This window comes from Stylophora pistillata, chromosome 11 (assembly GCF_964205215.1).
Source record: "Stylophora pistillata chromosome 11, jaStyPist1.2, whole genome shotgun sequence".
Classification (NCBI taxonomy): Eukaryota; Metazoa; Cnidaria; class Anthozoa; order Scleractinia; family Pocilloporidae; genus Stylophora; species Stylophora pistillata.
In genome coordinates this window covers 16,166,003-16,183,411 of record NC_142529.1, presented here as the reverse complement: position 1 = coordinate 16,183,411, position 17,409 = coordinate 16,166,003, and the positions used below count along the sequence as shown (strand labels likewise).

General features: G+C 37.8%; 3 protein-coding genes across 3 annotated transcripts; all 3 read right to left on the bottom strand.

The window, feature by feature from the left end:
- Nucleotides 1–911: 911 nt before the first annotated feature.
- Nucleotides 912–2,988, bottom strand: LOC148720297 (melanocyte-stimulating hormone receptor-like). The gene has a single exon (XM_088739301.1). It carries the CDS (start codon nt 2,969–2,971, stop codon nt 1,952–1,954), a length of 1,020 nt encoding a protein of 339 aa, XP_088595427.1. The 5' UTR covers nt 2,972–2,988; the 3' UTR covers nt 912–1,951.
- Nucleotides 2,989–4,335: 1,347 nt separating this feature from the next.
- Nucleotides 4,336–7,026, bottom strand: LOC148720296 (melanocortin receptor 5-like). Its single transcript, XM_088737326.1, has one exon. The coding sequence runs from the start codon at nt 6,378–6,380 to the stop codon at nt 5,436–5,438; it is 945 nt and encodes a 314-aa protein (XP_088593452.1). The 5' UTR covers nt 6,381–7,026; the 3' UTR covers nt 4,336–5,435.
- A 5,780-nt stretch (nt 7,027–12,806) lies between these two features.
- LOC148720295 (trace amine-associated receptor 9-like) lies at nt 12,807–15,134 on the bottom strand. The gene has a single exon (XM_088739849.1). It carries the CDS (start codon nt 15,010–15,012, stop codon nt 14,068–14,070), a length of 945 nt encoding a protein of 314 aa, XP_088595975.1. The 5' UTR covers nt 15,013–15,134; the 3' UTR covers nt 12,807–14,067.
- Nucleotides 15,135–17,409: the final 2,275 nt, after the last annotated feature.

Genomic DNA, 17,409 nt, shown 5'->3' with positions numbered 1-17,409 from the left:
TGCGATATCTTCCCATCTTGGTCAGCTTAGCGGTGCTATTTTGTGTAAACTAATCTCTTGCCTCTGAGTGAGCTCCTAACGGTCAAACAAAAGTTAAATGATACCAGCCAGATAACAATTTGTGGTAGATGTCATATATATTAGTGTTCAGCAAACGCCTTGTACTCAGTGATTGTAAAAACACGTGTGGTTGACATTAAAAATTGGAGGCGGCGTGTCCGAGTGGTTAAGGTGCTGGACTTGTAATCTGGTGTCCCGAATTCAAGTCCTCCACCCTGCCACTCACTGGATTTGTTCTCGGTTGCCCCTAGTTCAACTCCTCGGCTGTGCTCCGTAAATAGCCCACTGGTCTGCCTCCTGCCAGTGGGGATTTTTAAGCTCTTAGTTAGTCTACATTGTGGCTGAAAAGCCCCCAAGGGGGAGCCTCAATTAACGTATATTATTATTATTATTATTATTATTATTATTATTATTAGTGATCACACGGTTCGTGTCGGGGTTGACTTAGCTCAAAATGTTACAGTAGACACCGTTTCTAACTATATCACTACTGCCACTGTTTTGAGCGATGAACAATCGTACTCTGTGTATCAATATGCCAGAGAGCACTTAACGGACAAAAAAGGAGAGACCTTGTGATAAACGACAAGCCATCTCTAGTGGCGGGAGAAACACTTTCTCCGGGAATCTCTAAATACGGGTTTGACCAATTAAGGCATGTCTCGCAACATGTCACACTCTGATATCTGAAGCTACATTTGAAGACTGATGCGAACAAAATAGTTCATGAATCAAGATCGCCGACAGCGTCGACAGTAAAAAACACTTGAAGAAAAATTTATTTATTCTGCCTTTATCAACAGCAGTTATTAATTATAAACCTTTAGTTGCTCTCCGATCGACTACGTCTCATGCAACTCTAACGCATTTTTCAAGCTCCCCAAACAACCTCCCTGCTTCATTATCTCAATGAATGAACACTTACGAACAAATCAATGGACATCAGCCAGCCACGACACACTCGGCCTCTTTTTTAAGTTCGGGTTTGTACTAAATTATTCATTTACATTTTGTTACCTAATTACTTTTCTTTCGACCCTATATTCCTTTTAATTTAAATTCAGCATTTCATTAATCGACAGGGAAATAATTGATTGATATACCAAACGAGCGATTTAATCGTTAAAAGATGCAGTAAATTATTTACTTTTTGCAAAGGAGTTCTATCTTCGAAAATTCTCCTTTAATTCTTCTTTATTATTCCGAATTATCGATCACAGCTAAACTAATATTCAGTAATATGCGGGCCACAATTTACATTTTCTCTCAATTAGTGAAGTTTAATTCAAGCCAATAAATTAGCATTGAAAGTCAATTCCCCTTCGCAAACACAAAGACATTAGCTACATTACTTTGTCACTTTTAAATGCTGAAATAAGTAATTTGTTAAGATAACGAGCTCACATTTTCTGGGGACAGTAATTAAGATATTCTCTTTGTATTTTTTTTTTCTAATAAAAACCTTGTAAGAAAGACTCATATAAGTGAAAGTTAGGGAAAATAAATCGCTTCTTTCTTCTGGTTGTTTTAGCTCAAACAACACGCTTAAACTACCCTTTGAAGGTTCATCTCATACCTCTATATTGAAAACCAAGAATAAGTATGAGACAATAATGAAAGCAAATTTTTTCTTCGATGATGGAAATTCGTGAAAAAGTTTGCGTTCGGTAGCACGAAAAATAGCTTTAAAAAGTTGCGATTCGTGTTTCCACTGTCTTTCGTCCAGCCTTTTACGCTGGAAAAAAATTATCGACAAGCCTTGAACAGCAATTCTTTTTTAACTTCTATTTCTTCCTATTTAATGACATATTCATCAAGCGCTCTCTAATATTAATCGTGACTTATTCAGTCAGCTTTGAAAGTATTAACTTGGGCGTAACTTAAGAGTGATCTAACTCCATGGACAGCGAAGTGCTTGTCTGATTGTCTGCTTCACTGCTTGTCTTAGTTCACTAATCTTCCAGCAGTAAAGACACGGATTTAAAGTCGAGTTAAAGTAAACTAAGACAACTGCTACTTTCCGTAACACGACTAAGTGTAATAAATGTGTTTTACTATGAGCGACCACAATCGCCACTATGTAAAATGGTGCATAACAAACAACTAATGCTAACTGCATCCACAGTGCACTGTGCAATGCCTTTCTATATCGCGCCATATTCAGTGCATTTGGTTGGCCCGGCTGTTGTAGAACATGAGTTTGTCCTTGAGATTGTTGATGCTTGAGAGTGTGAAAATTGTTTGTGTACGAGACGAGTGAAATAACCAGGCAAAATGGTACAACGACGCGGCTGCACAGTAAAGTTATACGGTTATTAAATATGCCGAATAAAGAGTAAATAAAAGATAAAACCCAAAATAGAGCGACAATGATATATACACGATTTAAAGTTACAATTTGTTTGTACCTCAGCCCCAAGAGCAGCGCGAGAAGCCTGTCCACGCTTATGGATGTAATCGTCAATAAAGAAACACCTGTTAATGCAAGGCCTGTCGTGTATGCCGCACCACTCATGTATCGACAAATACTCCAGTGTTCGTGAACCAAGGACATCCAGTGGGTAGCAGCAAGAGGCTGGCTAACAAGACCAACCAACAGATCAGTTGTTGCTAGACAACGATACAAGAGTTTGGACGGCGGATGAAGGGAAGATTCCTTGTGAAGGGCAACAAGGATCAGAGAATTGCCAAGAAATGCTGTGATGGAGAGGAGAATGTCAACTGCTGCGAAAAAGGTTGCTACGAGTTGAATTCCACCGACCAAAGTAGGGGAGCATCGCAGGTCTAGAAATGCTTTACTGTGCGTTCCACCACTACTGAAATTTGTTGTCCACATTATTTTGTGTTCGTTTCGTTCTTCTTGTAGGTTATCTGTTACTATAACGAAAAATGTTTTGTTAACACAGTACATTTTTAACCACTATCACAAAAAAACTTACTTTTTTTTTTTAACAACCTCGTTAATACCGAGTTGTCTCCCCAAGACCCTCAGGAAAAAAATAAGAATCGCCCAAGGGGAATGCACTCACCTGCCCACAGATAACAGCTTGCTGTCACTATTATCATTTTATTGGAAACTTCCGTCTTCAAACCACAGATAATTTGCAGACAAATGTCTTCCTGGGAAGGAGTATTTGAATTATTTATTGTGCTTTGAAAATAAAATGTCCACGCTTGGAACTTATTTGTAACCTTGAAGCCACAGAATTGTTTATTTGCTAAAAGTGTCGTAATAAATTCTAGGAACTTTTACGAACTTTGAGGATAAAAATGTAATTTGTCACAACAGACAGATCGTTCCTGCATTTTAAATGAGCAATTGATACTGAGCTGAGGCCTTCACTTAAAAAAACAACATTGAGGAAATGAGGTTTAATGAGTATTGGGTCAGAAATTAACAGCAGGGGAAAAACAAACGAAACATATCACATGCAGTGCTCCTATTCTTGGGTTGGGGACTCCAACATCAATCAATATTTCTCTGAGGTCCAAATTCTTCTTTCCATCAAGGCATTTATTTACCAAGTTCAGTGCTCTCTTTCCAGCCTCTTTGAGTTGGGGATTTCAACATCAATATATATGTTTCTGAGCACGCCACATTCAACTCTCCATCACAGCATCTCTTAAGAATTCTTTTACCCTTGTTGCCCTTTACAAGGAATCTTTCGGCCATCGAAACTCTTGTTTCGGCTAGTCTCGTCCCATAAACACACACACACCGCTGTTCGCTATTCAACTTCCTTCTCCAAACTAAAGATAATTAGCACACAAAGGCCTTCCCAGGAAAGTGTCTCTGAATTATATTGTGTTTTGTAAAAAAAAAAAAAACGTTAAATATATCTCAGAATTTTTCATGTTTTGAAGCCGGACCGAAGTGTCATAGAATAGAGCTCACGGAGAAATAGTTTCATAATAAGGTCGTAATGGAGTTTCGTGACATAAAAGATAGATCGCCTGCGCATTTTAAATGAATAATTGAATAAGATGCTAACCCAGGAATTTACCTTAAGAGCATCATGAAAAACATTTAAAATTGATATTTGGTCAGAGATGTCAACTTATTTTATTTCTTTGAGTTTCACTTTGTCATTTGACACCTTTATTCACACCGTTTTTTCTAGATTAGACTTGCAAGAGACGAAACAGTAACAAGATAGCAAGATATTACAGTATGCATTACATTTAAGTGCAATTTCCTTTTCATTCACATTTTGTTTTCCTCTGTCTTGAGTACCAAGATCTCGGGCATAGTTTTCCTAACACAGACAGACCAAGGCTGGTAAATAACATATTTTATTACTATCATTTTTATTATTATTATTACTTATGAACCTTTAGTTGCACTTGGCTCCGTCTTTAGCGACTCTTACGCATCTTTCAAACTCTCCAACCTTCCCACAGGCCTCATATCATAACGAACGAACACCAACGAACGAATTGAATGTTAAATGTATCCGATCAAATTTAAGGAGACATCAATAAGCCACAGATACGGCCTCGTTTTTGAGTCTGGGGTTATTTTGAATCTGAAATTAATCGTTTCCTTTTTGTTGATGGGGAAATAGCTAATAGACAAACCAACAACTGAGTAATTTGATAGCTAAGACATGCAAGAGTTCCTCAATTTTTGTGAATAAGTCCTTTCCTTGGTAATTTTCATTCTGATTCTCTTTGATTATTCCAATTATCGATTGCAAGGAACTAATGAACCTTAATATGTAGGCCGTAACAAGCTGTTTATCTCAGTCAGTAAAATAATACTTCAAGTGAAAATTAGCATTAAAATTTTTAAATATTCCCTTGGCAAACAAAGACAGTAGCCACATTCTTGATTGACAAGACGATAGAGGAACTTTCCCTGTCACAATGTCATTGGCGTTAGTAGCAGTATAATTAGGTATGCTGTCACTTTTAGGGCTGATTTTCGACTGAAAATATTCTTTATGACTATTTTCTTCAATTACGAACTCCAAAAAAGCCTTCTAAAACGTCTTAAAAGAAAAATAAGTGCATGGTAAACCTTTGCATGGAACCAATAAAAATTAGAGACAAGTTAAAAACGACATATATCAGACATACTGGATATACATAACCCTATTAAGAAAATTTTAAGTTAGATCATATTCATCAATCAATACTCCAATTCTCCCAAAAAAATTAAAAGAAAAACATCGATTTGAAAAAAAACTCTGTAACAGCCGGTGACGGTCAGTTTTATTTGTTATTTTACTTTCATAATTCATATTTCAGCAAACTCGAGCACCTATTTTGTACAAGTCGATTATTATTTAACATCCGACGAGCATTTCCTCTAATAACCATGACTTAGTGAGTCAGCTTTGAAAGTATTAGCACGAGTATAACTCAAATGGCTTTTAGCTCCAGAGAAGGCAAAGTGCTTGTCTGATTTTCTGCTTCACTGCTTGTCTCACTTCACTAATCTTCCAGCAGTAAAGAAACGGGTTTAACGTGGAGTTAAAATGAACTAAGACAACTGCTACTCCCCTCACGATGACCAAATGCGTTGAATATGCTTTAGTGTGGTTGAGCACCATTTCCACCACACCATATGGCAAGTAACAAGCAACTAATGTTAACTGCACCCACAGTGCACTGTGCACTGCCTTTCTGTATCGTGCGATATTAAGTGCATTTGGTTGGCTCGGCTGTTGTTGAACATGATCTTGTATTTGTACATGATAATGACTGAGAGAGCGAAAAATTTTCCAGTACGAGACGACTGATATAACTAAGCAAGATGTTATAACTATACGACCATACCAATTAGTGATACGGTTATCCAACATGTAGAATAAAGCAGCGGTAATGGATAGAACCCAAAAGATAGCTACTATGGTACCTGCGTGTTTCAAAGTTACAATTTGTCTGTATCTGAGCCCTAACAACAAGGCGAGAAGCCTGTCCACGCTTATGGCCGTCATGGTCATCAAAGACACTGCACATACAGCATAGCTTGTGATGTATGCTGTGCTATTTGCATATCGGCAAAGATCCCAGTGTTCGTAAACCATAGAGATCCAATAAATAACACTGAGAGGCTGTGTAACAAAACCAACCAACAGATCAGTTGTTGCCAGATTACAATATAAGAATTTGGACGGCGGATGAAGGGACGATACTCTGCGAAGGGCAACAAGGACGAGAAAATTGCTAAGAAATGACGTGATGGAGAAGAAAATGTTGACTGTTGCGAGACAGATTGCTTGTTGTTGTTGTAATCCACTTATGAAAGCGGGGGAACAAAGTAACTCTTGGATCGTTTTTGTTTGTGTTCCATCACCTGTTTTTGTCGCCATCATTCAGTGGTAATCTTTCATTACAAAGAGAAATATTTCTTCAAAACGGCACCCGCTCAGCCACGGTCAATTAATGGCTCTTCAAATAACAGTCAAACAAAGACTTCCTTAGCAACGTTCACCATTCAAAATACGTGGGAAAATCATGTGCTGTTTAAAGTACAAATTAGAAATATGAGGAAAGCATACAGATGCGAAGACGTCTAACTATTTGTAGTAGAACTATTCTTTGCGTGATACGATCCCTTTTCACTCAGAGATACTTTTATTGATAGGATAGTGAATCATTATTAGCATCTGCTACGCCACATATAGTAACTGACGCAAAATGAAAGAATAACCCAAAACGTAATAACTTTTGATGTAAAATGTACTAGTTGTAATTAACAAATCGACTGTGGTCTAGCGTGGTCTGTACTCTTACCTAATAACTAAGGTTTTCGATAAGCAATTAAGAATAAAAACCCGCGATATTAAAGAATGACGTTTCGACGGCTCGATGCCATCATTTTCAAATTAAAATAAATACATTTTGTGAGTTCATTATATAGAAAGAGTACGTGTGGAGGTCTCAATTCATATGATTAAGAAATGAAAACGATGGATAAAAGATAAAAATAGGTGAATAAAGTACAAGCGTGGTGCGCTTGAACTGTCAGATAAAAGGTTTCGCTTTGATGGAGTCAGATTGAGTGTTGAGTGTTGGTTTCTGTCTTTGATGAAGAGCATTTCATAAATTAAATAATCCAGCTTCCGACGGCATTTCTTGAAGATCTTTGTTCCTTAGATTGTGTAGGTGTTTACCAATGACAAAATGCATTTGTTCCTTAATGCGTATTAACTTTTTATCTGACAGTTCAAGCGCATTACGCTTGTATTTTATTCACCTATTTTTATCTTTTATCCATCGTTTTCATTTCTTAATCATATGAATTGAGACCTTCACACGTACTTTTTCTATATAATGAACTCACAAAATGTATTTATTTGAATTTGAGAATGATGGCGTGGAGCAGTCGAAATGTCATTCTTTAAAGTGCCCCTGAGATCAAAATTTTCGTACATCATTTTTTTCCATTTTCGTGTTCAGTGTGTCTCCTTCACCTACTCTGCCAAATTTCAGTTTAGACCGAGCACCAGAAATATCTTTTTTCGGGCCGTTAAATTCACGATTTCTCGTCCACCATTATTTGATCATGTTCCGGAAGTTGATCGCAGGACTCAGAGGAAGTGACGTCAAAGGCTCAACGCGAAAATCTCACATGGCAAAATGTCAAGCAAACATAACAGGGTGCTTTACTCTATTCTTACAAAAACTAAACAAAAATGACTGGGCATCGATGCGTAATTCAAAGCTGAAGTAATCGTGCAGACCATACTGCAGGTATTTCTCTGCATCGGAGCATTGCAAATAGATCAGAGCGGGAAAAACGGATGCGATTTGTGCGACCCCGCCGAGTAAACGTCAATCCTACAGAAATACTTGTGGTCTGCTTCGAACACTTCTCGGAGGACTGTTTCGAGAGATCTGTGTACTTTGAAGGATCGAGGCGAAGAATTCTGTCGGATTCAGTGCCTACCGTTGAAGAAGAGAAGGGACAAGAACCTGTCAAACTATCAACCATCTGACAGCCAAGTCAGCGTGCTATCATCCCAACGCCTGTGACAAACGAATTTAAAATCAGGCCAACTTTTGCGAAATTTATTCGCAAGACAAATGCGCCTCCGTTGCACCTTTCACGGACAAAACAAAGAACCACTTCTGTTTCATATCAAACTGAATGCCACCGGTTCAGTCTTCTATCGCCCTTCAGAGCTACTCGGAAAATCGTCATAACACTACTTGCAGACTGCATCTAAGCCAAAAAATACTTTGTAACGCAATGAGGTCACAGCTCTAAAAGAATTGAAACAAACTCTGCTTTAAACCTCACCGAAGCCACACAACAATAGTTATCATGAATAAGATAGAAAAAACAAAAGAGACCAAAGTGCAACTCAACAACAGAGTTCACTTCAAACCTCTCAAAGCACCGATTGTAAAAAAAAACACGTAGGAAAGAGTTAATGAGATCATTGACCAAATGCATCGAGGAAAACACATTGATGGCTTAGATATGGCTTTCACAAACTCCCAATAGCCACCTTCGGATACACAATTAGCCATTGCCGAAAACTATTTTTACTAATCACCCGATCATTTCTTACAAAAAAGGGAAATCCCTTACGACAAGCAAAAATACAGTTCGAAGGCGATAAAGCGATGCGACCACAAAAGCCACATGGGGAGTCCGTGCCGTTCTGTGTTTATCTTTATTAGCATGGCAAAAATTCATCGTTTGTCGGCGCAAAACTATCCACAGAAGCTTCAGATGATTTCTGGGACAATTCATGGTCTGAAAAAGTCGACATTTTCCGACTGACAACGAAACAGTTCTCAAAAAAGTAATATGTGTGATTCTCTGTGCAGCGAACAAAGAGAGTTGTGACAAAGTAAAGCATAAGTTTGTTGAGCCTTTGACGTCATGATGACGTTTTTTCGGGCTCTGCTGGAACATGTTTTCAGCAATGGCGGACGATTTTTGGACGACTTTCAAGCGGTAAAAGTTGGTCATCGAAGGTTTGTTTTGAGTTTTTAATGGCAAAAAGAGTCTTAACTTGACCCAATTCAACATTGTGTAAACAATTTAGGCCAAAATAAAATGGTCAATTTTCGTCTCAGGGGCACTTTGATATCGCTGGTTTTTATTCTTAATGTACTCTTATCGACGACTATATTCATCATCACAGTGGTGAAATATTGTGGACTCACGAGGTGCATCCGAGTGAGTCGGACAAAAGTTTTGACCTACGAGCCTTGACGCTTCAAGGGTTAATCCAAAGCTAGATCGAAAGACTTAGGGTTTAAAACTCTCGAAAGGCCAGCTTTAGAAACTCTTTAAAACTTTAGAAAATCGATAAATCTTCATTAATATTAAAAATTAGACAACCAAACTAAGCCTCAGAATAATCTCCCAAATTTTCAACGATAATTTGCTTTTAAACTTCATCACACTTTGAAGTCATTTTGGACACAAAGCACTCATATTTGGTTCGCGCTTGGTCAGCTTGCGTTGTAAACTCCCGCAACTGTATGCGGGAAGTCGAGGGTTTAAGTCCCAGACCGAACCAACTCTCAGGGTCTTAAAATAACTAAAAGAGAGTTTATTGCATCCGAAAATGGTAAAACATTCTAGTCTTCTTGAATGAGGACGATAAACCGTAGGCCCCATCTTTTGCAATTTCCGCACTGTACTGGTTTGCAGGGGACGTCAAAGAACTTCTCGCAGAGTAAGGAGCGTAGCATTCGGTGTTGTGGACTGGCCTTATTGTCATATATAAAGCTTTAAGCTGAACTGGACCAGCCTATCTAAATATGTCGCAGATGCCTCAACAGATTTTTGAGAAAGGAACGTTGCGACCCATAGCATTGGTAAGGGTCGCCTGTTGAGGAACTCCTCGAAAAGTCTGACGGGATCTCTCAGATCGCCGTCCGTGGTTCACAATTCTCGCTGAGTTTTCCGATGTTTCACCGTTGAGTCACCAGTCCTTGTTATATTCTCATTAAAATGTCTGCATTTTGTTATTTGCTATTTCTTTTTTTCCTTTCGATTATTATTTTTTAATTTCTCCTATTCAAGGGGAAAAAAATGACATACTGAGTTTACAGCAACCCTTTTTCCTCATGACACGTATATAATTTTGATAAAAAGGTCGATCTGAAAGATAATTCCGTAACAACTGATAATGGCCAATTTTCATTTATTCGCTTTCTTAAACTTCATTAACATATACAACGATTACAAGTGAGGAAATATCTTCATGCATTTACAAGCTTAATGGACATTACTTGAACAAAACAAATAAATTTGAGACTAAACTGGAATCATCTCCTGTATAGAACATGAGTGTCAAGCCCTTTCTCCAATTGAGCAACAAAAGCTGATTTCGTTTTTCGTAACATACAAATACCTAAATATCGTAGAGTACTCTTTGAAGTTGTATCCACACACCATAAATGCTAAGATCGATATACATGAAAACACCTACATATCTTTCCTTTCGAAGATGACTTTTTACGTTGATGAAAAACTTTGGTGGCACGAAACATTCTTCTCAAACGATAAAGTGAGTGATTCCATAACCCTTCCTTCAGTTCTTTCGATGCAAAAAAACAATGCATATCAAACCAAAACAAAGAAAAATGGCTATCGACAAATCTCAAGGAATAATTTTTTAACTTTTTTATTCTTTGTATCGAAATAGATATATATATCTTATAAACGTTTCCCAGGAATAACTGTGACTTGAAGAGTCAGCTTTGAAAGTATCAATACGACTGTCTTTCAGGAGTGGTCTAGCTCCATGGACAGCCTGTCCAATTGTCTGTTTTACTGCTTGTTTGGCTTCAATAATCTTCCAGTGGTAAAGAAACCGGTTTAACGTCGAGTTAAAGTATACTAGGACTGCTCCTACTTCCCGTATGAACGCTAAGCGCGGGGGATATGTTTTATTAGTATATACTAAAACAGTGGATAGCGTTAAAGGCGCGCTCTGATTGGCTAGTCAAACTCCGAATATCCTTGCTATTTACCTCGCAGATTACAACGAGGGATATTTCTTCCAAACAGCACGATTATTTACTCTACTGATAATTTTTAAATTAAGACTTCCTTGGCAACGTTCACATTTAAAATGCGTGGGAAAATAATCTGCCGTTTAAGGTACGAATTACAAATAAGAAGAAAGCATAAAGTCGCAAAGACGCTGTTTCAATACCGGAAGGTGGAATGCTCAGAATGAATTTACAACTAATCAACTTGTATTTTCACTGTAGTAGGTTCACTGAGTCGTTACAAATAACAATTTCCTGATATTTCTGCATACAGTACAAGAATTACGCATAGAAAGCATCACTTAGATACTTTATCACAGAGTAAGCTTAGTTTCGCTTAACCCCCAAACTCCCAACATCTGATTGGTAATTCTCCCCTTTAGCTGCTGAACATTTCTTTGTGAATTGGTCTTGAGAATTTGGTGTTAGATCAGGATAACAACTTCCACCTGATAAGTTTGAGTATTCTGTTTGTATACCATGGGGAGAAATTACACGTTTAAACACTGCTAGGAGTTAAAAAGTTACTAAAGTTTGGCCTTAAAAAAAACTTTAGGGTGGAGTAGCATGAGGGAACAGACATCTAATCATTTGTATCGTTAGACGAACCTTTATTGAAGGATTGTGACTAAGTCTTAAGACTTGAATCATTATTGTTCCAACAAAAATACAATTTACGAGCGAAATTTATGGTCTTTGAAAAGTTTTCAAGTGCTTATTTACATCAAATTACACGAGAAATCATGATATCACTTATTAATAATTAGCATGAAAAAAACATCACTGAATGTCAAGACAGACGAGATTTTGAACTGCGCGCGGCCTGTGAACAACTGATCCGCTGGAATCAATACCTTTGTTAAATATTAAAGGGCTGTCACTCAAATTTCATTTAACCACAAACCTGTAGGCGAGTAACAATACTAATCAACCAAATAATTTGTTCAATCGGAACCATCCTCACTTGAAGGTTTTGAAACCTCAGGCGTATAACTTTAGCACTGAGCGGCTAACGATGGAAGAAGCTTGGCAGTTGTTGAAAGCGTTCGTCATGGTCTGTTCTTGCGACCTCATCATGGTCACCGTGTTAGGATGGAGAAATCCAGAACATCGATAATTACTTGAAAATGAAAGCAGGAGCGGTGCATTTTGGTCCGAAAAATTGATTTATTTGATGAAACGTTTTAATTTTTTTTAGTCATAAACTAGTTGAGTTGGGGATTTCAACATCAATAGATATGTTTCTGAGCACGCCACATTCAACTCTCCATCACAGCATCTCTCAAGATCTCTTTTACCCTTGTTGCCCTTTACAAGGAATCTTTCGGCCATCGAAACTCTTGTTTTGGCTAGTCTCGTCCCATAAACACACACACGCCGCTGTTCGCTATTCAACTTCCTTCTCCAAACTAAAGATAATTTGCACACAAAGGCCTTCCCAGGAAATTGTCTCTGAATTATATTGTGTTTTGTAAAAAAAAACGTTAAATATATCTCAGAATTTTTCATGTTTTGAAGCCGGTCCGAAGTGTCATAGAATAGAGCTCACGGAGAAATAGTTTCATAATAAGGTCGTAATCATTGGAGTTTCGTGACACAAAAGATGGATCGCCTGCGCATTTTAAATGAATAATTGAATAAGATGCTAACCCAGGAATTTACCTTAAGAGCATCATGAAAAACATTTAAAATTGATATTTGATCAGAGATGTCAACTTATTTTAATTTCTTTGAGTTTCACTTTGTCATTTTACACCTTTATTCACACCGTTTTTTTCTGGATTAGACTTACAAGAGACGAAACAGTAACAAGATAGCAAGATATTACAGTATGCATTACATTTAAGTGCAATTTCCTTTTCATTCTCATTTTGTTTTCCTCTGTCTTGAGTACCAAGATCTCGGGCATAGTTTTTCCCAACACAGACTGACCAAGGCTGGTAAATAACATATTTTATTACTAACATTTTTATTATTATTATTACTTATGAACCTTTAGTTGCACTTGGCTCCGTCTTTAGCGACTCTTACGCATCTTTCAAACCCTCCAACCTTCCCACATGCCTCATATCATAACGAACGAACACCAACGAACGAATTAAATGTTAAATGTATCCGATCAAATTTAAGGAGACATCAATAAGCCACAGATACGGCCTCGTTTTTGAGTCTGGGGTTATTTTGAATCTGAAGTTAATCGTTTCCTCTTTGTTGATGGGGAAATAGCTGATAGACAAACCAACAACTGAGTAATTCGATAGCTAAGACATGCAAGAATTCCTTAATTTTTGTGAATAAGTCCTTTCCCTGGTAATTTTCATTCTGATTCTCTTTGATTATTCCAATTATCGATTGCAAGGAACTAATGAACCTTAATATGTAGGCCGTAACAAGCTGTTTATCTCAGTCAGTAAAATGATACTTCAAGTGAAAATTAGCATTAAAATTTTTAAATATTCCCTTGGCAAACAAAGACAGTAGCCACATTCTTGATTGACAAGACGATAGAGGAACTTTCCCTGTCACAATGTCATTGGCGTTAGTAGCAGTATAATTAGGTATGCTGTCACTTTTAGGGCTGATTTTCGACTGAAAATATTCTTTATGACTATTTTCTTCAATTACGAACTCCAAAAAAGCCTCCTAAAACGCCTTAAAAGAAAAATAAGTGCATGGTAAACCTTTGCATAGAACCAATAAAAATTAGAGACAAGTTAAAAACGACATATATCAGACATACTGGATATACATAACCCTATTAAGAAAATTTTAAGTTAGATCATATTCATCAATCAATACTCCAATTCTCCCAAAAAAATTAAAAGAAAAACATCGACTTGAAAAAAAACTCTGTAACAGCCGGTGACGGTCAGTTTTATTTGTTATTTTACTTTCATAATTCACATTTCAGCAAACTCGAGCACCTATTTTGTACAAGTCGATTATTATTTAACATCCGACGAGCATTTCCTCTAATAACCATGACTTAGTGAGTCAGCTTTGAAAGTATTAGCACGAGTATAACTCAAATGGCTTTTAACTCCAGAAAAGGCAAAGTGCTTGCCTGATTGTCTGCTTCACTGCTTGTCTCACTTCACTAATCTTCCAGCAGTAAAGAAACGGGTTTAACGTGGAGTTAAAATGAACTAAGACAATTGCTACTCCCCTCACGATGACCAAGTGCGTTGAATATGCTTTAGTGTGGTTGAGCACCATTTCCACCACAACATATGGCAAGTAACAAGCAACTAATGTTAACTGCACCCACAGTGCACTGTGCACTGCCTTTCTGTATCGAGCCATATTAAGTGCATTTGGTTGGCTCGGCTGTTGTTGAGCATTATCTTGTATTTGTACATGATAATGACTGAGAGCACGAAAAATTTTCGTGTACGAGAGGACTGAGATAACTAAGCAAGATGTTATAACTATACGACCATACCAATTAGTGATACGGTTATCCAACATGTAGAATAAAGCAGCGGTAATGGAAAGAACCCAAAAGATAGCTACTATGGTACCTGCGTGTTTCAAAGTTACAATTTGTCTGTATCTGAGCCTTATCAACAAGGCGAGAAGCCTGTCCACGCTTATGGCCGTCATGGTCATCAAAGACACTGCACATACAGCATAGCTTGTGATGTATGCTGTGCTATTTGCATATCGGCAAAGATCCCAGTGTTCGTAAACCATAGAGATCCAATAAATAGCACTGAGAGGCTGTGTAACAAAACCAACCAACAGATCAGTTGTTGCCAGATTACAATATAAGAATTTGGACGGCGGATGAAGGGACGATACTCTGCGAAGGGCAACAAGGACGAGAAAATTGCTAAGAAATGACGTGATGGAGAAGAAAATGTTGACTGTTGCGAGACAGATTGCTTGTTGTTGTTGTAATCCACTTATGAAAGCGGGGGAACAAAGTATCTCTTGGATCGTTTTTGTTTCTGTTCCATCACCTGTTTTTGTCGCCATCATTCAGTGGTAATCTTTCATTACAAAGAGATATATTTCTTCAAAACGGCACCCGCTCAGCCACGGTCAATTAATGGCTCTTCAAATAACAGTCAAACAAAGACTTCCTTAGCAACGTTCACCATTCAAAACACATGGGAAAATCATGTGCTGTTTAAAGTACAAATTAGAAATATGAGGAAAGCATACAGATGCGAAGACGTCTAACTATTTGTAGTAGAACTATTCTTTGCGTGATACGATCCCTTTTCACTCAGAGATACTTTTACTGATAGGATAGTGAATCATAATTAGCATCTGCTACGCCACATATAGTAATTGACGCAAGATGAAAGAATAACCCAAAACGTAATAACTCTTGACGTAAAATGTACTAGTTGCAATTAACAAATCGACTGTGGTCTAGCGTGGTCTGTACTCTTACCTAATAACTAAGGTTTTCGATAAGCAATTAAGAATAAAAACCAGCGATATTAAAGAATGACGTTTCGACGGCTCCATGCCATCATTCTCAAATTCAAATAAATACATTTTGTGAGTTCATTATATAGAAAAAGTACGTGTGGAGGTCTCAATTCATATGATTAAGAAATGAAAACGATGGATAAAAGATAAAAATAGGTGAATAAAATACAAGCGTGGTGCGCTTGAACTGTCAGATAAAAGGTTTCGCTTTGATGGTGTCAGATTGAGTTTTGAGTGTTGGTTTCTGTCTTTGATGAAGAGCATTTCATAAATTAAATAATCCAGCTTCCGACGGCATTTCTTGAAGATCTTTGTTCCTTAGATTGCGTAGGTGTTTACCAATGACAAAATGCTTTTGTTCTTTAATGCGTATTAACTTTTTATCTGACAGTTCAAGCGCACTACGCTTGTATTTTCTTCACCTATTTTTATCTTTTATCCATCGTTTTCATTTCTTAATCATATGAATTGAGACCTTCACACGTACTTTTTCTATATAATGAACGCACAAAATGTATTTATTAGAATTTGAGAATGATGGCGTGGAGCCGTCGAAACGTCATAAAGTGCCCCTGAGATCAAAATTTTCTTACATCATTTTTTTCCATTTTCGTGTTCAGTGTGTCTCCTTCACCTACTCTGCCAAATTTCAGTTTAGACCGAGCACCAGAAATATCTTTTTTCGGGCCGTTAAATTCACGATTTCGCGTCCGCCATTATTTGATCATGTTCCGGAAGTTGATCGCAGGACTCAGAGGAAGTGACGTCAAAGGCTCAACGCGAAAATCTCACATGGCAAAATGTCAAGCAAACATAACAGAGTGCTTTACTCTATTCTTACAAAAACTAAACAAAAATGACTGGGCATCGATGCGTAATTCAAAGCTGAAGTAATCGTGCAGACCATACAGCAGGTATTTCTCTGCATCGGAGCATTCCAAATAGATCAGAGCGGGAAAAACGGATGCGATTTGTGCGACCTCGCCGAGTAAACTTCAATCCTACAGAAATACTTGTGGTCTGCTCCGAACACTTCTCGGAGGACTGTTTCGAGAGATCTGTGTACTTTGAAGGATCGAGGCGAAGAATTCTGTCGGATTCAGTGCCTATCGTTGAAGAAGAGAAGGGACAAGAACCTGTCAAACTATCAACCATCTGACAGCCAAGTCAGCGTGCTATCATCCCAACGCCTGTGACAAACGAATTTAAAATCAGGCCAACTTTTGCGAAATTTATTCGCAAGACAAATGCGCCTCCGTTGCACCTTTCACGGACAAAACAAAGAACCACTTCTGTTTCATTTCAAACTGAATGCCACCGGTTCAGTCTTCTATCGCCCTACAGAGCTACTCGGAAAATCGTCATAACACTACTTGCAGACTGCATCTAAGCCAAAAAATACTTTGTAACGCAATGAGGTCACAGCTCTAAAAGAATTGAAACAAACTCTGCTTTAAACCTCACCGAAGCCACACAACAATAGTTATCATGAATAAGATAGAAAAAACAAAAGAGACCAAAGTGCAACTCAACAACAGAGTTCACTTCAAACCTCTCAAAGCACCGATTGTAAAAAAAACACGTAGGAAAGAGTTAATGAGATCATTGACCAAATGCATCGGGGAAAACACATTGATGGCTTAGAAATGGCTTTCACAAACTCCCAATAGCCACCTTCGGATACACAATTAGCCATTGCCGAAAACTATTTTTACTAATCACCCGATCATTTCTTACAAAAAAGGGAAATCCCTTACGACAGGCAAAAATACAGTTCGAAGGCGATAAAGCGATGCGACCACAAAAGCCACATGGAGAGTCCGTGCCGTTCTGTGTTTATTTTTATTGGCATGGCAAAAATTCATCGTTTGTCGGCGCAAAACTATCCACAGAAGCTTCAGATGATTTCTGGGACAATTCATGGTCTGAAAAAGT

Bases quoted from the DNA above. Each gene is read 5' to 3' on its own strand.
- LOC148720297 (XM_088739301.1), bottom strand. From the start codon at position 2,971: ATGTACTGTGTTAACAAAACATTTTTCGTTATAGTAACAGATAACCTA.
- LOC148720296 (XM_088737326.1), bottom strand. From the start codon at position 6,380: ATGATGGCGACAAAAACAGGTGATGGAACACAAACAAAAACGATCCAA.
- LOC148720295 (XM_088739849.1), bottom strand. From the start codon at position 15,012: ATGATGGCGACAAAAACAGGTGATGGAACAGAAACAAAAACGATCCAA.